At 35.5% G+C, this 26,900-nt stretch overlaps 1 protein-coding gene across 2 annotated transcripts in view; it reads left to right on the plus strand.

Moving 5' to 3' along the window:
* Positions 1-26,523, plus strand: part of LOC128988791 (transcription factor Ken 2-like) — a 47,055-nt gene extending 20,532 nt beyond the window's left edge. The window contains exons 1-5 of one of the 2 annotated variants that reach the window (XM_054410433.1): positions 3,069-3,341; positions 10,377-10,692; positions 11,779-12,201; positions 18,735-19,341; positions 21,010-26,523. In XM_054410433.1, coding sequence (XP_054266408.1) covers positions 3,295-3,341; positions 10,377-10,692; positions 11,779-12,201; positions 18,735-19,341; positions 21,010-21,383 — 1,767 coding nt within the window. In that variant the 5' untranslated portion in view covers positions 3,069-3,294 and the 3' untranslated portion in view covers positions 21,384-26,523. Of the gene's footprint in view, positions 1-3,068; positions 3,342-10,376; positions 10,693-11,778; positions 12,202-18,734; positions 19,342-21,009 lie in introns of those variants that run through there. The other variant, XM_054410434.1, reaches the window with a different exon arrangement.
* Positions 26,524-26,900: the final 377 nt, after the last annotated feature.

The raw sequence follows: 26,900 nt of genomic DNA on the forward strand, positions 1-26,900 counted from the left end.
GACAAGTAGACCTGTGTGTCCCATTTGGTCCAGGGTATTATCCGTTCCAAGACCAAGATCAAGGCGGTTTAGGTCATAAAAAGTGTGAATGCCAGAAACGTTGGGAGCCTAGCCCTTAGGTCACACGTTGGTCTTGACTTAAATAAAGAAATGTGACAACAACCCCAAGTCTCTGTCCAACAGAGTAGAGGGTTTTTTTAGTAAGTAGTCTGATCCATTCAGGTGTCTCACACTATACACGCGTGCCACCTGTGTGCGTGAAAGCATTTTCCCTCACTCTCAAAAAAGTAAATAAGAAACACTTTTTACCGACTAGCCTATTTAGTTGGGTCAAAGGAGTAGGGGTCAAGTAAGTTAATATTATTTGTAAGTATGATTTAGGCTTATAAAACTAACTTATCAGGGTCACAAACATACGTAACTTACAAGGTTATCATCACAAACTGTGGATCATGGCTTGTAGGTCTCGGCTGCTTAAAGGGTTGATGATCAACATAAGCTTTTAAAATATCTTCGGCAATATTTCCAATTTATTTCACCAGCAACAACATGATTAGTACCTGTTCTGTTCAGGAGAAATAGCCTAGGCCCACCTACAATCTAACTTCTTAGGCTAAAACTGTTGAAAAATTGTAAAATTCTCCTGAAGTTTTTTGTTTATTCACAGTTTGTATCACATAAACTTAAGGCAGAGGATACGCGTCCGGTAACCGGACGTGGATTAGACGTCCGGCAATTACTGTCATAACCTAACCTAACCAACCAAACTTGCTGATAGTGAAAAAATCGAATTAAGGTGAAATTCTTTCTCTATAAAAAAAATTATAAATGCCAAAAATTCTAATAAAAGATGTACAGTTAAGAATAAATGGTATTCAATGCAAACTCTTCGACAAAAAGTTAAAGTCATCAATGGGATTCGAACCCTGGACCTCTTGCATATCAGCCGAGCACCTTATCCACCACACCACGAACACCGATGGCTCGTCATTGTATTGTTGTGGTAAAGGCGTTCCAGGCTCCCGCAACCCCATGACGTCATTGCCGTACGCCTTATCCACGTCCGGTTACCGGACGCGTATCCTCTATGTAAACTTAAATTACACAAATTATTATACCTTTATACCATGTCATTGTCAATAACATTAACATAACAACTTTTGATTTTGAAAACGAAAACTATTTTTAAAAAGTTCTTTGCTGGCTAGCAGAAGCAGACGATTCATATTTCATTTCATACGATAACAATACAAAACAAAACTGAAAGAAAAGAAAACTTACAATTACAATAAGAAAAAAATCTTGTTTATTAAAACAGACCAGTAGAAACCAAATTCCTGAATGTGCTATAATCATAGACCAACCAACATTAGGGAGTATGTTTTATTATACATAAAACTGTTCTATGGTTTTATAAGACTTCCCATCCCATTGTAAACTTTTAAAACTCGTTTTTCGTGGCTAGTTCATGTCCGGTGACACTGGTAACTAGTGTCGACGAAATTTAGTTTCTATTAATTTAGAGTTAATTTCGTGATTTGTGCTTTACTGTTTGGTTATATAACTAGAGGAGGAGCTAAAGTTTATGATTATATCGTTTTATTTGGCCAAACAGGGTTTTAAATTACAAAAATAACAAGAAACAAATTGTAAACAAAAGACGACCTCTACAGAGCACCGGACAGAACAAACGAATAGCGATAAAATTTGCTTCATCCGTTCCATAAGGATGGGAAATCTTAAGGGAGCATGTTTTAAAGTAAAGGGAGTATATTTTATCTATGATTATAATAAATGCCAAGAAATAGATTGTACAGTAATATCATAGATACTGTACCATAGTTAACCATATACTGTATTAGTTATCCAAGGAGAAATTTCAATTTTTCTTTCGAATAATTTATAAATGAGTCAACTTGATTGTAAATAATATACTTTTTTAATGGACTAGGCCATGTTAAAATTATGTACGTATTAATGACTGGCTTTGATCCAATACCGATCAAAAATAATAATAAAAATATATCGCTTACAATACGGCGATTTCAATTACACCATGAAATTCTTAAATCATTTTATAAGAATTCATTTTAAGTTAAAACACTTTTGTTAAAAAAAGAAACAGTTATTGTGAAATGAATGTAAACGGGGGACTTATAAATGTAAATCCAACTTTTGTTGGTGAAAGGTGAAAGATGAAGGAAGATTCTACAAAACGAATAATTGTTTGAGAGTTTTGCTACGAGGTGAAATAAATCCATATATAAAACATACTTCCATAGATAAAACTACTATGATATCCAATAAATTTATGCAAATGTGTGTACAGTATTCCAAACGTACCACCAGCATTACAGTACAGTAAGCTTTTAGAGCCATTCTCAATAAGCAATATGCGCGGATTTTAATTTTATATAATTAACCCATTTTATCCGCCTTTGACCACAGTCACCTTTCTTTGACTGTACAGCAACATGAGATCGTGTAAAAATGCAACTGGCATAGACACTGATACAAGAAAAAATTAGCAAAAGTACTGTACTACCACTATCCGAATCCGACCGGCGACCACATGACGCCATGACGGCCATGTGGGTGGACTGGACTTGGACTTGTGTTTTGTGTTTGTGTTGTTTGTGTAAATGTAAACAAAGTAAACAAGACCATGAACATAACCTCATTCTCATTATTTATCCAATTAGCTCAAATCTGAAGTGTTATAATTTGTATTTGTGATGTCTTTTGCGCTCTTATAGTTTGTATCTAAATATTATTCCTACAGTAGTCAGGTTTTTTTTCACTTGTTGGTGCTCACAGTGTAGTTTTCTTCCACTTTATACAAGTAACTTTGGGGCTTCTTTGTAACTTAGTCTTGATCTGGCTTGATACTGTGAAAGCTATAAAATTATGATATAGGCTAGCTCTATTACCAAAATGATTATTGGGTCTTGAAGGATCTCTATAATTTGTAAATTTGACTAATTAACTTGTTCTGGCGCCCTTCGATGATAGTTCGAACTTATCATTGTGGCTGTAGGTCCCTAGAAATTCATAATATAAGCATGGGAGCAAGCTGGTTTAGTGGTAGAGCACAGGACTTTGATTCCTGAGGCCCCGGGTTCAAATCCCGCCAAATCACCAATGGGTTTTATCTAAGTGATATGTTAATGCTGCAACCCCAGGGCTAGCCTGAAGTAATGTGAAAAACCACCTAGGGCTCATGTCCTTGGCTAGCGTCCTAAGGCAAAACATATATTTACCGGCATGCATTATCTATAAGTTATCTTTCCAAAAATGTTGATTTTGACAACATTTTCACTCCAACATCTAAGTCGTTTAAGGTAAATATAATTTAATATAAGTAATAATAAACTTACCTACTACTGTAAGCTACTTAAATGTTTTATTTGTAGGTAAACATGTCAAGGTGGTTCCCAAAGCTGTGGGAGTTTTAATGGTGACCTTCCGATCAAAACAAGTTGAAAAGCAAACCAAACTTTGATATACGATAGCCTACCTAACCATTGAGTATACTTAGGCCTACTTTTAGACTGATCTCAGTCAAGAATAAATTTTGGAGGAAAATCTTTTTTTTACAATATCGTTAACTTATAAAACTACAATTTGGTTTGTTCAGTCATTTGATGCCAAATTCTCATCATCCAGACAACATGATACGCCTAACTAAAAAATAAGTCTGAATTCATGAGGTAACTTAGCTTTGTTTAGTGTAACATTTCAGGCCTGGATGCATCAAATAAACTAATAACGATTACCACTAGCATTGTTGTAATATAATGCCTAAACCTAATAAGTTAAGTTTTAGAATCAACTTTAAGCTATAGGCTACCTATGTTAATATATTAAGTATAAAAAATATAATTCTATTATGGGGGAGTAGCTATATCTGTGCAGGTATATTGTCTTCTCCATTAGCATTTTATAGTTAAAGGAATCACTTAAACTGTTTAAAGGGTAGCCTACCCTAATTAGTCCAAATCCTACTAGCCTACACATCTTCAATCTTGGTCACTTTAAAAAAACTATAAATACAGCCCAGGCATTATAATATATAATTATAGCATAACTAGTGGCTTATAGGGACATCAGTCCCTAAAAAGCTCAAAATGTAAAACAACTTATTGCAATTCCGGTATTTAAACAAATTTAGAATAACATTATCTACGGTATGTGTCAGGATAGGTATCCCTATGTACGGTACACCATATCTTTTGTGTAAAAACAATTTGTTGTCCGTCTTTGTTTGCTTTATTTGTTGATGTTATTTTCAATAAATAATTCGAATCACTCCAAAGGTTTAACATGAAAAGGCAGCAAACATATCATTGTTTGTGAATAAATACTGGTTCACTAAGGTAGCTTTGGTCTTGTGGTTAATGAGGATACATAAAAACTTCCCTGATTGGAATTTCAGAAATTGTCTTCGTCAAATAAATATGAAAAGGCAAATATAGGTGTTTTGAGATAAGCTTCTTGGCCAATCTCGCCAATTATCCCAGTTATTATTTCTAAGTTTATACTCCTTTTGTTAAGGTTGAACAAAATTAGTGTAAAGTAAAGTCATCTTATTAACCAAACTTAACCCTAGATTTGTTTCTGATCGACATAAAAAAATGTCTGTAAGTTTGCGTGGTGGTATTCCTCCTAAAGGTGCAATTGACTTTATATATGCTATCAAAATAGGCCTGCTGATTCCTACTTATTTTGCGACTGGTTAGGGTTCCATTACCCAGTTAACGAAACCAATCGCGAAATTTCTTTTCATAGGCATCTTTGACATCCATATTTTTGGTTAGTTTTAAGAAACGGAAACTACTTGCCTCTAGGTTTTACTATTACATATTGAAGCTCCCTTTACCACCGTGCATGCTAGGATATTTTATTTGAAACTTAGCCTGGTTACAATATTGTCCAAACAATATTGTTTTTCCGCCCTTTCGAAACTTGCCATAGTACTTACTTAATGAACAAATATATTGCCTGTACGAACCTATTTTAACTTTATTTCCAGGTTGTTTTCTAAGAGTGGCCGTTGAGGTTATTCCACTTCATACATCATTTTGACTAAACAATAAATCTCAAAATAAAAATGCTAGTAAATATAAAAAAAATATTAGAATAAATCTAAAATCTTTAACATAGGTAAAAACAATTAAGAATTTCTCCATTCAATCTTGAATCATTTATTATTTAGTCAATGTTGTTATTTCATGTTAAAAATTTCTTCAACACAACAATAACCTTCAAATTAGAATACAATAGGCCTAACTTATTATTTTTTCTGCAATTCTAAGCTCAATTCCTTCTCCTATGATTCTACTACTCATACGCATAACTAAGTTAGCCTACTTAAAAATACACAAATTTGCAAATTGCACAGTAAAATAATTGATGGTAATTTTTCTGTTAAAGGGAACATTCATTATTATCGATGGTTTTTTTTCGATATATCGATTTACATTACAAATTGACAACTGATCTTGTTTAGGCTAAAAGTCTATTATATGGATTAAGAAATGAAACTGTTGTAAGTTAAGCTAACCTAAAATAACCAACCAAACTTGCTGTACCATTTAAAAATACCGTTTGATAACAGTAAAGGTAAGTAAAACACGGAATTTTTAAATGTTACAGCAAGTTTGGTTAGTTATGTTAGGTTATTTTTTTAGAACAGTTTCATTGTATTATTGTTTGTTGATACTGGACAAAATTTATCGTAGTTGTCAGCTGACATGTTTCAATTTGTTAATATCGATATATTGAAAAAAAATCATCGATAATAATGAATGTTCCCTTTAACAGGAAAGTACCTAATTGATTTCCAAATTCTAAGACGTAACTAAAAAGTCTTAATTATTATAGGAAACGTTAACCCTGGTTTTATATGGTACTAGCTGTACCCGCGGGCTTTGCCCCGCTTAACTTCATAAGTATTCGCATGGCTCAATCACTTCCTGGTTGAAGTTCGTTCGCTACGCTCACTCACCTTCAGGTTGGAAATCGTTCGCTGCGCTCACTTGTTTTCAGGTTAGCTCGTTCGCTACGCTCACTCACCTTTTGGTTGCAAATTAGCTGTTGTCATAAATTTAAAAAAAGTCATCCCTTTAATTGTTTATAATACTTTGATAAAGGTTTTTATGTTTTAATATTTAACATTGGATAATTTAAACGTTGTTCAGTGCACAGGTGTGCTGCGATTGGGGTTTAATACAGTTGGACTTGTTAAAAAGTAAAATAGTTTTCTGTGCTGCACTCTGTAGAAACACTGTGGCACTATTTCAAATCACGACTAATGCTAATACAGAATGTTGTGATTATTCAAACCTACAAAACACAGTTGGTAAAAGTAAACATCTGCTTTTAAATTATATTTATTTGTAAACATTGTAGATCAAAAAGTCTGACATTGGCCCACTTAAAACCCTCTAGGGCAGAGCCCTTTTGACGGATCTGCACCAAACTTCACTCGAACCATCCTTGAAAGATGCTTAACAATGCCTGAAAGTTTCATTACAATCTGTCGAGCGGTTTCGGAGTCCATAACGTATATACACACACACACACACATACATACATAGTTCCTCTTTTATAGATATAGATACAGTACATTGCAGAATTGACTGGCAAATGAGTAATAAAAATGTAATATTGCTTATTTGCTCAGTGATAAATCACAATCAGCTGTATTGAAGTAAACAAAAATCAGTAGTAAATGGCTTATAATGATATTCTTATGGAGAAGATTTTACCTTATATCTTTGACTATTAATACAACAACTTCTGTATCTAATAGTCAATGCTTATATCTAATTTTGTGTTAAAATTTGAGAAATTTCACTATTTTTCCTGCTGTCACGGAGTCGAGACCTTTAATTTGAACCATCTCCCGTCGTTCTACTACTTCCCAGTCGCCCACGATTTTGACGCAATCAATCGGCTTACGTAATTAATATATAGATTAATCTATATATTTAATACACAGTTGTAACACTGTTTTCTCAATAATTACTGGACCGATCTACAAGATTTATGTCTCAAATTAAAGGGGATAGTGTGTAGATTTGCCGAACTTCCTTAGAATTTACGTTTTTTCTAAGGGCTACGACCTACAGCCCTTTAAAGGTCGAGTCAATACAATTCTTATTGAAGAATATAATACACAGTTTATAAATTATTTGTCAGCTGTTTAATGTTTGTCAGAAATTTGTTATTATTTTTATAACCTCACTTTCAGTATGCAATTATTAAACTTGGAGTTTCTATTTGTAAACACACGATTTTGATCAAGGAAAGTGTATTTGTTAACTTATTTTTGAAATGTTTTAGTTTTCCTGCAAAGTGATCTGAAGGGGTAATTGAGTTTAAGTTTGAGTATGGAATGTGAAATAATACCCATAGTAGGGAACGGAAACTTATTGTTTTGATCAATATAATTTATTTTGTACGGCCACCAGAATAATCATGGGGAAATCCGCTTGCAAGTTGTACATATAATTGCTAATGAGTGGGAAACATACAAACATTTTATAGTAGGTGACGAATCTTACTCAAGATCAGTGTTAGACGTTCAGTGGTACCAAACTTTACCTTCTCGAGATGGCGAGTACGCTGGAATACGTGGAACTACAATATATCAGTGAATATGTTTTTCAAGTACACAGGGAAGTTGCTTGAGAAACCGTGACTTACCATTCGGTTCTGGCGAAGAAGTATGTGACGACTTGATGTTTAATGGCAATGTTGACTCGGGTCATTATAGCGTTATAAAACTTTATCCCAGGGTGTGAAAAGTATAAAAAGAAAAAGAAAAGGTAATCATTAACCGGGCGTAAAGAGACATAGGCTACCGAATGAAAAAAAATGTAGAGAACCATCGAACTAAAAAGGTAAAGAGCAGTGTTGGTGTTAAATGTGCTCTGGAAGTCCCTACAAAAAAATACCAACTCTTTTGAGTTGGGGTCGTTAGATTGGATTTGTCACTACTTCAAATCTATGAATTTCGAGTCAGAACAGACTAACTGGGACACAAAAATGTTTTAGTTTTCCTGCAAAGTGATCTGAAGGAAAGTGGTAATTGAGTTTAAGTTTGAGTATGGAATGTGAACCATCGAACTAAGTAGGTAAAGAGCAGTGATGGTGTTAAATGTGCTCTGGAAGTCCCTTCTAAAAAATACCAATTTTTTTAATTGGGGTCGTTAGATTGGATTTGTCAGTACTGCAAATCTATGAATTTTGAGTCAGAACAGACTAACTGGGACACAAATATTTTTTCCTTATGTTGTCACAAGGGGAAGGTAAAATGAACTCCTTATCAACATTGTGAGTTTATGGAAAATCTTATCAACAGTGACTATAAAAAAAGCATTAAGGGTCAAAAGAGACAAAAAACTATTTGAGTAAAATATAATAAAAATCTGCATTTGAAATGGCCAGTTCTAAGTCTCACTTGAATCAACATCTTTCTGGTAGTGGTAGTCTACATAGTTTTAAAATCCACGACTCCTTTTCCATCAAATTGGACCGTTCCCAAGTAGCACACATCGTTGGCCCAACGTTGGGAAATGGTCGGCACGGTTGGGAAATGGTTGGCAGAAATTTTAACGATTTTCCAACGTTGGCCCAACGGAAACTGGTATTCGTTGGCCCTACAAAGGAAAGAATCGTTGGGCCTTCGTTGGGTATTCGTTGGGTTTAAGTATAAAACATTCTAAAACGAATTTTAACAAATTGATTTATTTAAAAGTACATAAATGGTATGGCAGCAGAATATAAGAAAAATATTGTAAAAATTTGGATCAATAATGAATGTAGAGATGATGATGTGATACTAGATACAGTGGGGAACACCTGCTTAACATATAATAATTATTATAATTATTTTTCTTTATATTCTTTAACTTATTTAAGCAAGTTTTTAATAGTTATAGAGAAAAGATTAATTAATTATATAACAATCAATAATAATAGTAGCCTACTAATTTAATGGTAATTAAATAATCTATATTCAAATACTAGTATCCTCTCCAACTACCAGAAAAACAATTCAACTACTTGAGGCCTAAACAGATTAACAGAATCATATTATGTATACTGTAGCATAAAAAATATTTAAAGTATTAATTGTGACCATTGCACCTGTCGGCTACTCTTTCACCACTTGAAAACACTAATTATCAATAAGCACAGTTAGCTCAGAGGTAAGACGTGAGGCTCACATGTCGAAGGTACTGGGTTCGAGACCTGTCACGGCCAAAAAATTTTATTTCGTTTTATTTTCAAAATAAGTTTTTATTAACTATTTAATCGATTTACTTAACTCATAATTATGCTTTGCATACAAAATCTTTATTATTTTGTGTTTTTTATGTTTATGCCCAATGGGATGGTTGGCCCTTCCGCAAAAATTGGTTGGTTGGCCAACCGTAAGACTGAGTGCCAAAACATACCGTTGGCCAATGATCGACAGAAACGTTGGGCCAACGATTTGCCAACGATTTTTGCTACTTGGGTTACCCTCTAACATTGAACAAAGTATGCCCAACTTTATATATACGACGTAAACACAGCTTTTACTCACAGTATAGGTCAAAGATTCATGGAATGTGACCCACTGCTGATGCGTGATTTACATGTAGGCTAAGTGACTATCTTTATTCCATACAACAAATGTAATTAAAAAAAAAAAACTATGAATAAAGGAATATAGGTACTTGAGCAAATTATCTAAATAGCATAAATAGCTGCTTATTAGGTTATCAGCATTGCCCAGTTCGTATACTATTTATTTTTCAAATGAAACTCGAATTAATATAAAACATTCATTTGGTTAAAATAATATATCGGTTTGATTAACACAAAATAGTTTATACAGGCAAACTATCAGTTCTATTTCATGTAAAAATTAAACAGCCCCTAAATAAAATACAAAGATAAACAGTATTTTTTTTAATTATTATTTCTTTTTTTTCTGACAATATTCCCGTGGCGGAGCACGGGCGGTTAACTAGTAGTAGTTAAAAATGACTCACATGTCAAAACTCGTAGGCCTATTAATAACTTAGTATTTAGTTCGTGCAAACTTCAGAAAAACGGGTACTTTGTTCAGTGAGTTGAAAATAGTTGATTTGGCTGCGATACAAAATATAAACATTCTTAAATGAAAAACAAATAATTGGCAAACAATGGCCAACTGTTGATCATATACCTACTTAAACTATAGCATACCTTGTGTCAAAAATTCTTAAACTAAATAAATTTTTTATGCAAATTCTTGAGTTACCACTTTGCAGCCACAGTAAAAATGCTTTAGAAGAAATTCACTATAATTTTACTCACCAGTCTCCTGTATGTTACAGACATATGATGTTTGGCTCGGAAGGCGACTGCAGCGGTCTACTGACCCTCCACTACGGCAAGCACCATACGTCCCTAGTCTCGGAGATCCGGCAGTGGTTCGACGCAGAGAGCTTCGCAGACGTGAGGCTCCTGTGTCGTGGAGGCACGCTGCTGGCTCACCGACTGGTGCTGGCGAGTGCGAGTCCGCTGCTGTGCAGGATCCTGCAGGACTGCGGTCGAGGCGAGCCCACAGTCACAGTGCAGTTGCCAGACATATCATTCACCAACATGAAGTGCATGCTGGACTTCCTGTACACCGGCCAGGCCTGCGTCAAGGTGAAGGGTTATTTGTCAAAGTATGATTTATTTAGATATCTTGTAAAAAAAAATTTTTGCACGTACATAGTTACAGTGTGAGTCTGTATGTCTTGCTGGGCAGCGAAGTTGAAAGCTACACCAGGGTCCCCACAATCAAAACTTATCGGGACCAAATCCTCCTTGGATTACCAAATTTTTTTGGATCAGCCCAAACTCCAGTAAAATTGGATGAAAACCTAAAATCAATGAATTGTCTAGCTGTAAATTACCACATATTGTTCCTGCGATCACGACAACACTGTGATGGTCTCCTTCAATCGGGATCTTCTTATTACACAATGACCTTAAAGGAGAAACGCTGGGCCATAGGTCAAGTGGGACTCTGGGTGTAATATTATACCAGACTTGATGTACTGTTCAGTTGTTTATTAAGCTTAGTTAAGTTCTGTTTTACCCAAGTGATGAATACTATTGCGGAGGAAAATTGTGGAGTGTGCTGACATGTATTTGACAGAGCAGTTTTTATAGTTTATAGGTCTACATACAAACAATGAAAACCTTTTAGATGTACAACCCGTTCTCTCTAGGACATATAGATATATAGTGGTGGTGTAGAAGAAGTTTAAGAAATTATAGATCATATAATAATTAGTTCATTGATTGTTGTAGCTAGCCCCTGAACTGGTAAGACACGTAAACAGTAGAATATTTTTATTCTTCCTCTTTTTCATCCGAGTTAAAATTAGGCCTAGTTACCTCTTTCTAAAACCATAAGGTTTCAACGCTAATTGCAACTTATTGAAAATATAATATTTCAACAGTTGTCTGTTCCTTGGACGTCAGCAAAGAATTTTCAAATATGTTTGACTTATTTGAACCAGGGTTAACACTAGTTCATTTAAAAAAATGGAGACTGGAATATGTTTGCTTTTAAAATGCCTATGCAAAAAAGCTAAAATATCTTGATCAATAGGGGAGATTAAATTATAACAAGGGAATTTGCCATCCAGTGTACTTATTGTACTTGGTATGGCATGAACTTTTTCAATCTTAACTCAAATCTCATCGGTTTGAAAAAATTGTATTAATGTAATTTTTTTTCAGCCTTCCGAGATCCAAGGAGTTGTTGAGCTGTTCGATCTTCTAGAAATAAAATCAGAGATTTGGGGAGGGAAACCATTGAGCACAGAGCCCCAAGGAAACAGCACGAAAGAATCAGAAGAGAAGACGAGCTGGAACTCCGAATCGAGCGGACAGGAGGAATCTAGTGTTCAAGAAAATGTGGAGCCGAATAGTGCGAAAGAATGTGTTAGTGCGAGTGGTGAAAGTACTAGTCTCTTATGTGTGACTGCGACAGTCAAAACTGAAGTGGAAGTGGACGTAGATGTTTGTTCGGAAGAACCAGTGAATGAAAAAAGAAGAAGAAGGAGTAGTAGTTCCTTATTTCCAGTTAATTTATCCTTAAGTAACCCGGACAATAAAGACCATTCTAATTTAAATTCACCTGTTTCGGATAAAGACTCGAGGGTAGGTATTTTATATTTTATGTAAGTAAAATGTAATCCTGCTTATTTGAATTTAATTCTCAATTATTCAGGTTTATTTACCTTAACACTATTAGGTCAGGCTATATATTTCTAGGTTAATGTGAGATTTCTTGCTTGTAAATACTGATATAGATAGGCATAATTTATTTGACTTTTAATCTAATCAAAAAAGGCTCAAAATAAATTTCTAGCTTTGAACAATACGAAACTTGAGACTTGATCAAAACGGTATTAGAGTTAGCTATATTCTTCTTTAATCGTATCCTCTTTAGCATTGGTAATAATAAAGAAGAGTTAAACACGCGGCATGAAAATAGCATTGCATTCCTTGATGGAATACAACTGGCCAAAACATGGAGCAATCCACAACTGAAAGTTGCCAAACAACAACCCTTTTTAGTTGTTAAATGCTTATGGACTAACTATACCGTAGGCTCTCTCCATCGATGGTAACATCAACCATCAATATACCGGTAACAACGTCTTGAAAATATGAATGTCTCCTGGGCAAAAAGATCAATTAGGCTACTTAATCAATATTTTTTTTTCATTTTGATTTTTTCTGTTTTCTTTCCCAGCTAACTAAGATGTTCTAGATTGGAAGTTTCTCTTTCACATTTGCAATATGAAATATCGGTCTAAAATGGAAGCAGGAGTGCTGCAGCTGGAATTCATTAGGCCTACACATCAATTATTATTAGGCTTACATTGATTTTTGGCAGTATTTAGAACAAGTACCTCAACAGATACTTAGTTATCACACTCTACTCTGTCCAAGACTAGTCCTGTTCGTGATAATTTTAGATTCAATATTTCACCAGCGTTTAAAATTAATTTACAAAAATTTGATTTCTTGTTAAAACCAACATTTAATTTTCATTTAAAACGCCTAGGCCTAATACAATTCAGTTACGGTAAAAGCATTGATATTTTAAAAACATTAAGTTGGGACAAAATCAAAATTTGCACGCTGCACAAAACAAAATGTGCAATAATCCTGCAACTGTAGCAAGTCATTGAGTCAGAGGTGGAGCTTAGTGGTCTTCTCAGCCACAAGACACCAACGTGGATTAAATGTTTGGAATGCTTTCTCACAAATCAGTTCCATTAGTTGTCACCGAGGAGGGACCAGGTGGTAGTTAACTATCCTGGCTATGTGTCAATACTGTTTTTAGTCAGTGTTTTGTTAATGACACAGGTTTCCCGACAAAATGGCTAATTTCATTGGGATGGAGAGAATGAGAATCACTATTTTAGTTACTGAAGTTACTTTTAGTCACAGGCTACTTTTTGGTTTCGGTGTTTCTTAAAGCATCCCTCCTGTCACCAGAGTCCCAGTTTTTTACAAAACTGTTTAGTTGACAGGGTTGCTTAACCATATGGGGTGCATTTCCAATAACTAGTTAGTACCTGTCAAAGTACTTAAACCTTAACAAGTTTACCCCTGTGATTTCTGAAAATGGAATACTAGTGGTAGCCTTCTCTAAGGTGCTCTTGGCCTTGTCAGGTTCCAGGCCCTGAGCAAGGAATCACATCAGCAGAATCTTGCTCTGATCAACCCCAGCATTCAGGAATTGTTTCTCCCCTTAAGTTTCATCAGTTTTTAGGGAGTGATTCTTGCAGAAAGGGTCTTCTTGGCAGGTCCGTTGCACTCCCCTTCTCCAAGTGGTATCTACCTGCATTTCTTGTTGCTGTGCAGTATCTATCCTCAGGAATAGCACCTGGGGAGAGGAGTCAAACCAGACAGAGCATCACATGTTCGGGGAAGGCTGTTTAAGTACCGGTACTGTAAGGCACCTGTTAGGAGTAAAAAAAATTGCAACAGAAAATAGACTCCTTTCAGTCACCTGCTTGACACGGTTCATTCGACAACTTGGTTTCTCCTATGTCCCGGAAACAGAACAAAGGGATAAAGCAACAAGAGTGGTTGAAGATCAAGCATGAGACAGAAATCTAAAAACAAATAATCTATGTATTACTTAGTGGAAGGGAGACAAATCAATAAAAAAAGTCCCTGGTTTAGGCAAGACTGTCAGAGTGGCTAACTGCAGTGGACACACCAAGGTTTATGCATTGAGTTTGTCATTCTCAATGCCCTTTGTTTGCCACACGTTAAGTATAGACTCCTTAATGAACTCGTTGAATGACTTTAATAACTAGAACTAACGCGAGAAGTATCTGTAAAGGTATCAATAACATCCCCAACACGTCTAAGCAAGTTAGCTCAAATCTGACACTGACAATATATTTCTCACTTCATCCACTTAGGCAATTCAACCGTTGGTACGATTAATCTTGTCATAGCAGTTAAAAAACAATGTGAGTAACAGGAAAATGTTATGCGCCTGTCAAATACCGATAGCCAAGGCTCATCACCTTAACTTATAGAAAACTCTTGTGAATTGTCACCTATTGTCAATTCTCTGGTGGGCTAAAATATTTTCTAACAACCTTGTGCATGTTTGGAATCATCTGGGGGCTTTGTAAGGCATATTATACCTGAGCGTGGATCCCACGACGGAACCGTCTGGTGACCGCGCCAACATTGTGTGCAAGTTACACATGACGGGATTCTCGTCGCGTGAAGTCTGTGAATCCTGTCGGGACACTACACAAGGCGGCTCAGACATGTGATCAACATGGTGGATCTCTGTAGTCTAGGTGGGATGTCCAACTCTAGCTTTTTGAACTGCTGAGGAAGAAATGTAAGAAGAGGCGATGGTGGACGCATTCGACTCACCAAAGAAAGGGACATTCCATGTCATGTTTGACCACCTACCTGGAAAAGTTGTTCCATCTTTAGGCCTTTATCTCATGACACAATTAAAATAATCCTTGGTCTTGACATCATACAGTTCAGGCCAAGCTTATATCTCACAATTAAACTTCTCTGTGTAGAACATCTCACCCACCGTGTTGATCCCAATCAACGTAACTCGACAATAGATTTGAAGTGAGCTGCAGCGCGCAGTGACACCGCTTCGTTTAAAATGGCTGAATTGAATTTTTGATGCGGGTTTAACGCGAACGTCAACAACTCCCTGCTCTTGCCTACTGCTGCTTCCATCCAAGTTGTGAATTCTTCTCATGTAGACACACCAATTTAACACAATGGTTCCTTTGGAATGTGGTCCCAACGGGGAAATCACGTTGCAGGTTTCACACTATTATAGATTGGGCTTTAAGGTAACAAAACTAATGATTGAAATTCACAATACCAGCATTTAATAGAAAATCTTTTAATGGGTTAGGCCTACCTGTAATGATATTTATCTGAGTGCTAAATTATATTCTCACAAATTGGATATTTCTGTAAATTGACTTCAACTGAGGTGCCACACTCTTACAGTTCTTCTATTAAACCAGTTTTATTTCATTTTAAGAATCAAAAATATTTGTTACGAAAACTTGCAAAATGAAGAGTATGTGAAGATTAGTGAACCACACGTACATTGACTTACTGTACCAATGAGTTTGCGCTTAGCAGAAACAGAAAATTCTACAGCTTGTATTTCAGGAATATTAATGAGTTTACTCATCAGAAGAAGTCAGGATCTATGTCAGTCTGTATGAAGCAGTTTTTTTTCCAAAATTGTTATGTTGAACCAGAGGCAGGTGAAGTGCCCTTAGCTGTAGCAATTATCAAGGTAATGGTTGTGTTAAAAACTTTGTAACTGTTAGCATCCTCACCACAAAGTAGATAAGGTATTTTTGAGTAAGAAACTATCAACAAGCAAAAGATGAAAAGTTAAATAATCCATATAATTAATACGTCAACACAAAATTTGTCCTTTGAACTCATCCGCCATTTCTCAACCCATTTTGACCATTCACGTCTCATTGGCAGAGCATGTCGCGAAGATTTACAAACTGGCCTTAAATTTTTGAAAAAGTCCCTTGAGCTTTGCCCCAGTGGCTTTTAAAGTTTCAATGTTATCCTTATGAAGAACATATTATTTGTTTACATTATGATCAGCTGGATTTTAATCGCTGTAAATATTTAGGTGCAATCATTGACTATTGGCATAGATAAAACATACTCCCTTAGTAGATTTCTCATCCTTATGGAACAGCTGAAGACAATTTTATTGTTAGTTCTGTACGGTTTTCTGTAGAGGTCGTGTTTTGTTTACAATTTGTTTCCCGTTATTACAGCCATTTAAAACCTCGTTTAACCAAATAATAATATCTAATCATAAACAATAACCTGTACCCTAGTTATATAACCAAACAGAAAAGCACAAATCAAGAAATTAACCCTAAAATAATAGAAACAAAGTTTCGTCGACACTAGCGCCCATGTGTCACGTACATGAACTAGAAAAACGTGCTTCAAAATTTACAATGGGATGAGAAGTCTACTTGTGTTGGTTAGTCTATGCTATTGGATACTGAAGTTGTATTAATAGTCAAAGGTGCAATTCAAGGAAACGGGTGCTACAAACATTAAACTTTACTGACTTGGATAAAATTAAATATTTACTACAGTAGACTCCCTCTTATCCGGACACCTTTTAACCGGACATCGGTTTAACCGGACTACACTTGGCAGAAATGACATCTCTTTAACCGGACAATTTTTATCAGCACATTGGTTTAACCGGACTAGATCGGCAGGAAGTGGGCGGTACTGAAATGACTGTTCACGTGGGAAAGATTTGATCACGTGTCTAAACAATGCACGTTGATACAATGCTCTCCTAAATTTAAGTCGAATATCACAGTAAATAGTTCGATTTAACGAGTTTTTGGGGATGTCGGTTTAACGGGAAAACCTGTTATCCGGACTGGCCTCGGTCCCGAGGAGTCCGGATAAGAGGGAGTCTACTGTATTTGAATTTGGGTTTGGGTACACATTACAATGGGAAAAATTGAGAAAGCCTGGACAATTTTACATATTTCACCAAATTAAAAAAACATGAATTGACACAGTAGGCCTACTGTAGGGTATTTCTTGAGCAATTATTGAAAGAACCGACTAGTAAACTATGGTAACATAGGAAAGTCATAGAACGCCACCAAGTAGAAGAAATAGAGATAATGTTTGTTTAAAGAATTTGATGATTCCTACAAAAGATGAACGAGGATGTTAGTTGAAGTTAGTGTACACTGAACGCAGGAAAGCCAACAAAAGACGCACCTCTTCAGATCATGGGCCCAGCCCTCAGCTCCTTACATGAGCACTGATTGGACAGCAGACTCGAAGCATCGCTACTCTGAGTTTTAGATTTTGATTTTTCTGCCTGCAACCAGTGCTGAGAATTTGCTGCCAATGAGGTGGATCTCGTCAGGAATTTGAGTCTTGCAAACTGTCGTTCCAAAGATCGAATCCTAGGACCTATCCCTGACTGGGACGGTGGCTTCGTCCTGTAATCCAGCTACTAGGAGGTCACAATTTTGTGGATATTTATAGGCATGTGAATGCGATTCTCCCCAGTGTCGATTAACGTCCGCACGGGTGAGTACTACGACTATCCGCAGTACTATCCTGACCAATTCGTAATTACCAAGGCAAAAATGTGGTTCGGATTCGACTATAAACTGTAGGTACCTTAGTTGCCATTAGCTGTATGGGCTATTAATTAACAGCTGTGTCTAAGGAATGTTGGCCTTAGTCACTAACAAGACTACAAGATCGCACCACTCATCCTACACTCATCTCCATTCATACTTGGCTTAAAATACCTACTTTGTATGGTCGCCATTTCATAGAACAGTATTAACAGTATGCAGCCCCAGAAGTAATAGGGATCCGACGCTCACCTACGGTGGTGTCAAAAAGCTTTGAGGAGCTTTAAAATTTATTTATCGTAAAATTCTGCCGTCTGCAATCTCAGCCACTCAACTATCAACTCAGATCAAGGTCAGAGCATTAGGGCGGTAGAGGTAAAATCTCCCATTTGAATGAATGAAGGAGATGTTGCAAATTTTGAAACTGAATGTATGTTTACCGGACAGAAATTTGATTTATTACATTGTTTCCGTACACATATTACATGAAGAAAAATTTCTATCAGTTTATGTTTTTGGTCCACAAAATCCACATTACAGACAGCACCTCACAACTGGCAGGGATTTTCAATTGCAGCTAACTTTTTCCAATTTGAATATTGCAACAATAGGTTGGTAAATAAAACTCTATCTGTGACAGCTGAACAGTCACTGAGGGGGTAAAACCGTCTGTACTTGAAAATGCATTATTGGCGCCCGCTTAGCAGTAGTATGCAGAAAAGAATTACTTTCTGAATAGCCTTTGTATTGTAACCAAAATCAAATTAAAATCAGACTAAAAATAATGGTTTAGCAAGGATAAGTTGTTAATTGACAGAAGCATTCTCCACAAACTAGTCTAACGCTGGGTTGATGAGGTGAATTATGTGTAGGTTTTTATTATATACATTCATTGAACCGGATTCTAGGCAGTTTGTGTATTTTAACACATATTATCCTATTTTAATCCAATTAATAAAATAATTTGGTTTTCCTCAAAGTAATTTTTTGTTTTGGTTACAGTGTACAGATTCTCCAAGAAAAAAATCCTCTTCGCTCACAGAAGCAGGTAGTGGAGAAGAATCTCAACCCGAAGTGACGCTTAAAACCACCGCCCACATCTTTAGCGAACAGTTACATCTCAAAAGAAAAACTCGGTACATGGAAGACTACCGGACACACGTAGAAGACGACGACCCTCGGAAGCTGCCTGATGAGGTCATCAACCAGCCAGCACCGGAGAACTATGTCGTTACGCCACACAGGAAGCGGAGACCAGGCTTCCACAATGCACCTGCACAAAACCCACCTTTTGTCCCGTTCTCACCCTGCTACATCGAAGAGATCTCATACCGACCCAGAAGTAACAACCATCCCTTAAGTTCCTCAGCTCCCCCATACCTCATGGACAACTCGTCCAAGTCCAACCTACACCTGCAGTTGCCAGGCGCTGTGGACGACCTGAAGTATCGTCCGCCCAGTGGAGATGGTCATCCCTCCATGTCCCCACGGTCCAACAGCTACCCCTTCGGAGTGGGCAACGCCTCAGAGGGCTCGTGGGGTCCCTGGGCCATTTGTCAGGCTCAGGTTGGTCAGGCCCCATCTAGGAGTGAGGAACCACCCAACCCAGGTGAGATATACTGCAAACATGATAATCACTTAGGCCCCGGGAACGATACGAGCGGCGCCCTCTGACATTGGGTCTCATTTAGTTGCAAGTTAATTTGTTGAGTGTAGCCACAATACGTATAAGCAGTGGTAAGCAATGCCACTCAAGGTTCCAAATCCATACAGATTTTCGTGAAAACGCCACTCGCCGCTCAGGTTGAAGCTCGACACTGGTATCGTACCCGAGGCCTTACTGTCAAATACTCTTCATTCATAATTTATTTATCACATTACTTTAAGATCTCAACAGTGACTATTGTAATTAAATGAAAACTTAAAAGTAAGAGGCCTACTTTCAATCAAAGTTTCTGTAAAGCGTTGAGAGTGTTGGTAAATTCAGTTTATGGTATCAAAGCACCATCATAAATTCCATTAAACTTTGGTCACATGAAATGGCTAATTTACGAATACACCCTCTTTATTATTATCTTTTGCAAGTATTTATTTTCTTCACACAGGTATAAATTATTTTCTACTTTTTAGTTTGTGTTTAAAACGTAGTATTTTAAAAGGAATTTTTTATTTCTTCCATTCTTCCAAAATGTAAACATTGAAACTTTGGAAGCCCATGGAGCGTAGCGCAAGGGAAATATGAAAATTAAATGATTTAATATTTCATTGTCATCCATTTGTGAAGTATGTTTCAAGTTTCAAGTCTCTTGCTCATCAGGAAATTAGTTTAAAATCAATTGAAAAATTTGTACCGAATAGACAAAAAAGCGAGCTAATAAAAACGTTTAAAAATACATGAACCAGGTCTGGTATATATTAACTATGCTACAGAATGAGCTATATCATAATCTTTTTACACATTTTTATGCCTCTACGATCACTGATGTAATACCACACACACACATTTTTGAAACTTGGGAAACAAAATTTGACTGTAGGTTTTAGCGAATTTCCCATATAGGGAATAAGCTATTACCGTAGTACTCATAGTAAGACCTGGACGCGGAACCGATTTTTTTTTTCGTTTTGAGGTCCCTAGAGGCCAAAAACACCATCCGTTCAAATTCATATATATATATATATACATATATATATTTATATATATATATACATATATATATATATATATATATATATATGTGTGTGTGTGTCTCCGTCAGCACGATAACTCGAGCAAAAATGATCCGATTTTGATGAAATTTGGTACAAACGTGTAAACGTACGTTTATTCGAACGAGTTCGCGATCCAGCATGATCGGACCATGGGAACGAGGGTTTACGGGGGGTTTTATGGGGTAAAAATAGGTTTTTCCCATTTTTGACCCAAAAAACATTTAAAATTCCCATGTTATTCTTATGGAGAATAAGTAAACTGTTGTAGTTTGCTTGTTTGTGAACATATTTTGATCAAATTTGGAAAATGTTTTTATTTCTTACTAACTATTCACATTTTACAAAAAAAACAGTTTTACCCTCCCTGATGCAGCAAACCTAAGTACTTGTTAAACTAATTCTATTTTAATCAAGAATAAATGTTATAAGTAGACATTTCAGTGTAAATCCAATCAGTCAAATGGAAATTCGCTTAGTCTGCAGGTTTGCTGCGGCGGGGGTATTTATTTACTTCATGGTTTTATTTTGTTATCCGGTTTGTTTTAATTTTTACTCTTGGCTGTAGGTGGTGAGGAGATGGAAGCCAGCGGCACGCCGGGCAGCAAGCCAACACCAACACGAGAGTATCGCTGCGAGTACTGCGGCAAACAGTTCGGCATGAGCTGGAACCTCAAGACACACCTCCGCGTCCACACAGGGGAGAAGCCTTTCGCGTGTCGTCTCTGTGTAGCGATGTTCAAGCAGAAAGCGCACTTGTTGAAACACTTGTGTTCCGTACACAGAAACGTGATCTCGGTCGGTGGTGGAAACAGTGATGGAGACACGGGACATTTTAACTGTTGTTTTTGTTCATTGACGTTCGAGTCGTTGCCCGAACTTATACGACACTTGTCAGGTCCTCACAATAATCTTCTCCTTAGTAAAAACCTTCACGATTAATCGGAAGTGTTCACTCAAATTTTCCAACATGACACTTTTCAAAAGGTGAAACCTGAAAATGTTACGATTTAAAGCTTTAGAGTCCATAGATACATGGTATTTAGATCTCAAAGAAAAGTTTAGGTATAGGATTTACTATCTGAGATACCTTTTACACATACTTTCTATAGTACGAGGATATAAAGTAAGTCTGTGGCTCAATTGACTGACTGTGAAACCGAGGTTGTGATGTCTTGGATTTACTTTCCCGTGACATATTTTGAAATTCATCAGTACTTTTCATTCTTGTAGTGTACCAGCCCCACCTCTTGCTTCGCCTATCACATACTGGCCTCTGGGTCTCAGGGCCACTTTAGTAAATGGGCCCGGACCCAGGGCTCAAGAGGTTTTAGGAATGTTAGGGACGTAAGGAAAAGAATCAATCAATCAATTATTTGAGATGAGGACGTCACCTAGGTGCGTATTTTAACCCAAATATGAGTGAAGGATGATTGTAGAATGGTGTGAAATGATCCGTGTAGCTTTGTTACTGACTAAGATCAGCAGGTTCATCAGTCAGGATCATATTGAAAGCCCAATGATCAGGAACAGCTGGGCCTGGTTTTGAACCATCAAAAAGCTACTAACTTTTCGATTGTTAGGCGAACACTTTAGAAAGATTCCCATGCAAGTAAGGGGCACAATTCTTGGAACCATGGCGTGTAACAAGCAAGTCACGGGCCTGCTGGGTCCCATATAAACGGGCAGAAGCTTAAAACAGAAAGAAATAAACCTCTACAGCAATGGTTTTGATTTCTGCAGTCGCATGTGGTTTAGATGAGTACGCAGACTTACTTTTGAATTGTGATAGAATATGCAGTAATCAAATTGTTGAACTTGAATGTTCATTAAACTTAGTAAAAAAAATAGCAACTCTACAACTTAATTATTTTTTCTACTATCTTATGGTAACTAAATTTTTATGTATGACAAACTAAGTAAAAACCGTTAACAAAAAATCAATTAAATGGATATTTAACTATAAGTTATTGAATTGTGATTTTTTTAGGTTTCGATAAAAATACCCTTTGTACAGAATGAACAAAGTGATCTCATGCAATTACCTAATTGTAGATCTCATTATCAAACATGAGAAGTTGTCATTTTGGAAAATTTGGATTCTATTTTGGGCATTCAATAAAACTATCAGAGTAAGTTTATATAATTAGTCATGTGATTTTATATTGTGCTATGTAACTTCCATGGTTTCTTTATTTACTGTGCATCACTTTATAATGTTGATTAACTTTATTCCTTTTTAACCGCACATCACCTTCTAAGTTTAGCACCATCTTTCTTTATGATCAAAGTATTCTGACAATATCTAGGTTTGCATGATTGTGACAATAATAGGAAATAAAGAAATCCTAATTAGTGCCTTAAAAAGACTATTTCACAATTTATATATATCATGATATAAGAGGCAAATATTTTGTCCATGAAAAAATAATACGTCATGTCATCATTGACTTTTGGATACTGAAGTAGACATCCCATCTTTATGAACTAGCTATTGTTTTGTTCAAAAAGAACTTAGTTATATAAATTTTCATCACTCTCTATTTGAAAATAGTCCATTTCCATACAGCTGAGATCTTCGAAAATCGTCAAATTCCATACTGCAAAAACAAATAGTGATCAGCTGATTATTCCTGATATAAACATTAATTTCACTACACAAACAATACTTTGACATCAACAAAGTTACAACTGAAGTTCCCGGTTAGCTTTGGCAGTTTTTTTATGTTCAATCAGCTAAATTTTACACTAAAATTAATTGTAGGTACAGCCGTATTGTGTTTTGATTAGAAAAATGAATAGCCTAGATTACGAAATATCGGATAAAGTTTGATGAAGTAGTTTTTTTCATTGTTATGAGTATCGTTCGATACTCGTCACGAAAGTTCCATTTCGGGGCTCGATAATGTTTCCCATGCTCGTCTTCGACTCGCATGTAAAACACTATCTCGGCCCGAGATGGGTCACTTTCGTGACTAGTAGTGAAATATACTATTACTGAGATTGTTATTGTGACAAAAGATGCAATAGCTTACAAGAAGTCGTCCTAAGAGTTTGATTCGGTAAAAAAGTTGAAGCATCAATACAAAACAATAATTAACATCCACACACTCTACTGTTCAAGTCCATTTTGATTCTATAACTGGCAAAAACTTTATCAAGGTGATGCGATGTCTAGTTCTACCAACACGTTAAAGATCTTAGTCAGTATACTTAATTAGTCTAATAGTTGTAGAATGAAATTACTTTAAGCATATTTTTCTTTCTGCAAATCCAATGATATGTTCTACATAGATGAAACTATCACACATATGTGGCGCTTTATCTTTTTAATAAATACTGCTATATTTTAAATGATTTGCAACCGACACACACATATACTGTCCCACCTATCTCCTCAGTTTGACAATAACTATGTTGTCATCATTTAGATAGGCAATCAAAACTTAATTGTTTGTTGGTTAAATCAAGCTTGAAAAGCATGATAATTGATGTATTAAATTTTAGCAACTAGATTTTTAAATCCGTATGTTTAATTCAGTACTGTAAAGCATTTACGTTTTTCACTATATAGCAATATATAGCCTACTTTAAACTTTTTCTGTGTTTTTTAACTGTTTTAAACTAACAAAGAACTGTGATATTAAAATGTGAAAATATTTATTAAAGTGGAAAAAGTCCTGAATGTCTATCGTTTGTAAATAAATTTACTTGTAAAATAAGTGTGTAGTTGTACAAATACTAGCATTTTTTATGTCGCTAGATTTAGTTTGTATTAGGCCATTTTCACTCTTTTTCATGAAACACATTTTATTTTCTTCCCAAGAGATTTACAAAATATTTTGTGGTTACCAATTAATACATAAACAATTGAAAAACTATGTAGAATCTGTTTAACAATAATAGTATATTAGGTTACTAGCCCGGTAAGTGGTGTTTTACCGTGCGAGCACGACAGTTTTTCGTGCGAGTATGGTAAAGCTTACTGTGCGAGTATTGTACGATACTTGACACCATACTACACGGAAAAATTAGTACATTTTAAACTCATTTTACAATTTATTTAGGACACAACATAAATTGTAATATTTTTATATTTCAGAAAACAAAATATGCCGTTGCAATTAGCTGTTTATTTCACCAGCTGACCAAGTGCAGTAAAATTACATTACATTACTTTTCCGTGTGTAGGCATGGCAAAGGGCAACTTTCTAGCCTATCAATATGGATGGAAAAGTATCAGTTTCTGTGTAGTATGATGTAAACATATTTTTCGTTAAACATATAACCATAGACAAATAGAATAAATAAACACTGTCAAAGGAAGGTTCCGGCGCCCACCGCTAGGAGTGCCATGTAGTTACGGCGCACACTGCTGCAGCTGAGGAGAGCAGGAGCCGTATGCTACCAGCAGACACTGCAGCGGTGTGCGCCGTAACTACAAGACACTCCTAGCGGTGGGCTCCGGGACATATGCTAACCACAGCACTGCTGCCGGTCTATATTCATTCTATTTGTCTATGATATAAGTAAGGGGTAGAGTTAGTCATTGTTGCCTAATTTTGGTGCAAGAAGCAGGAACTCAACTTAAAAAAACCTCCAAATCTTACCTAGGAATGGTACATCTATTTATTCTTAAATTTTTCAAACCACATTTTGACACACCATAAAACAAGTGCTGTAAACATTTCTGACTTTTGGGGAAAAGATCAATTTTTTACGGTACACTGAAAAACTTTTGAAATCAGAAAATTTAACAATTAATTTAACAACTATTAGCATTCATTGCATTGTTGTAAATTTGAAACACATGTTGTATACTTCAGTATAAACTTGTATTTTAACACTGACTGTTAGAAAATGCATACCTAACCTTAAAGTCTGGAATCTTGAAAATGTGTGCTGAAGTTTCTTTAGGATCTGAGGGAGCACTGAAATCGGTTTTAACGTCTACCCCATGAAAAATGAGCGTTTTAAGATCCAGTCAATATTTTTAACGTCCTCGAATTGCTCGGAAAACTTACCAGAAGTGTAAAAGTAGCTTAACTTGTTGTACTTTTATCTGATAAAAAATATTGTATAGCTCTCAATCTTGCTAAGCAAGGTACAGAAGCATCATAAAACAATTATTACTAACCATTAACTTGTTTTTGATTATACAATCCTTTAAGTTGGGCCCTGAATTGAATAACTCTTACTCTAAATACTAACTAACAGAGTAACAGAGCAAAACCCTAGCATTCAGTATACACAAAAGTATGCAAAAATCCCGTTTAACAAGTATTAATATTGTGAATAAGATAATAATTACTCTTCTTTTAAACTTAAAATAAAGGTACAAGAAAAGTTGGCTGCCAAAATTCTACATTGCACTACTACATATCTTATTAATAATGCTTCTACGCTCTTTACACAAAAATAATTGTTTATGTATTTATTGGTAAACTTTTAACTAAATACAATATTTTTTGTAGTCTTATGAAAGTTAATGGATGTTAATCTCTTATTATGATTTTGTATATCTGTTAAGTAATTTGGTCGTTAATATTCTGTAATTTCTATGTTTTAAATCAATGTCAAATCTTTTTTCAAGCATAATTTTAAATTGTGTTATTTCATACAAAAGTGTTATCTTAATAAATGAGATTGTGTACTTACCAGTATTTTAAATTTAATCTAGAACTGGTGAATTAATTTGAGTTATTTCAATAGAAGCAAACACCATAAATGATTTAGAAAATTTTAAATTTCCAAAGATTTGTAAAGAAAAGGCCAGTATAGTTAATATGATGTTACTATAATGATCGCCAACTTAAATATTTTTCAACAGTTTTAGAATTTTACAGATGTCACTGTTTACACAAATTGTATTTTTAAATTGAAAAAGAATGATTGACACTAATAATTTATTGTAATGTAAATAACGTTTAGTCGTAAGTAGGATTTTCATTAAAACTAAGAAATACGAAGTAATTTTGCAAGTACAAAATAATTGTAACGATCATAATACAATGTGTTCATTCTTAGATTAGTTGTCACGTTGTTGCCTTATGTAAATAGATAATAAAGACACACACCCCTACCTCTTGTATATTTTTGCTTTATCCGAGATAGGTTTTGTCAACTTTCTACTCAGGTAAGTGTCTTTCCCCTGTTCCTTTCCTTTACCAAGTATGTTATTGTTTACTTGAGAAAAAGGCGTAATAATATATTACGGAAACTAGCTGTTTACCGGGCAAATCCTACTAAAGTAAACACATTTTGGATGAGTGCTGTCGTGATGTACAATATTTTTTGCCATACTATTCTAAACTATCCTGACAATAAAAAAATTTTTAAATCCGTTATATATTCCCACCAACTAAAGGACTTAACCATCACCACTCATAACTTCTATAAGAAGTTATATTTTCGTTTATTGATTCGTTGACCTATTGCGCACACTAAACACACTAAAAT

Source organism: Macrosteles quadrilineatus, unplaced genomic scaffold (assembly GCF_028750875.1).
Source record: "Macrosteles quadrilineatus isolate MER2022 unplaced genomic scaffold, UCM_ALF_1.0 Scaffold_3__2_contigs__length_128488019, whole genome shotgun sequence".
Taxonomy (NCBI): Eukaryota; Metazoa; Arthropoda; class Insecta; order Hemiptera; family Cicadellidae; genus Macrosteles; species Macrosteles quadrilineatus.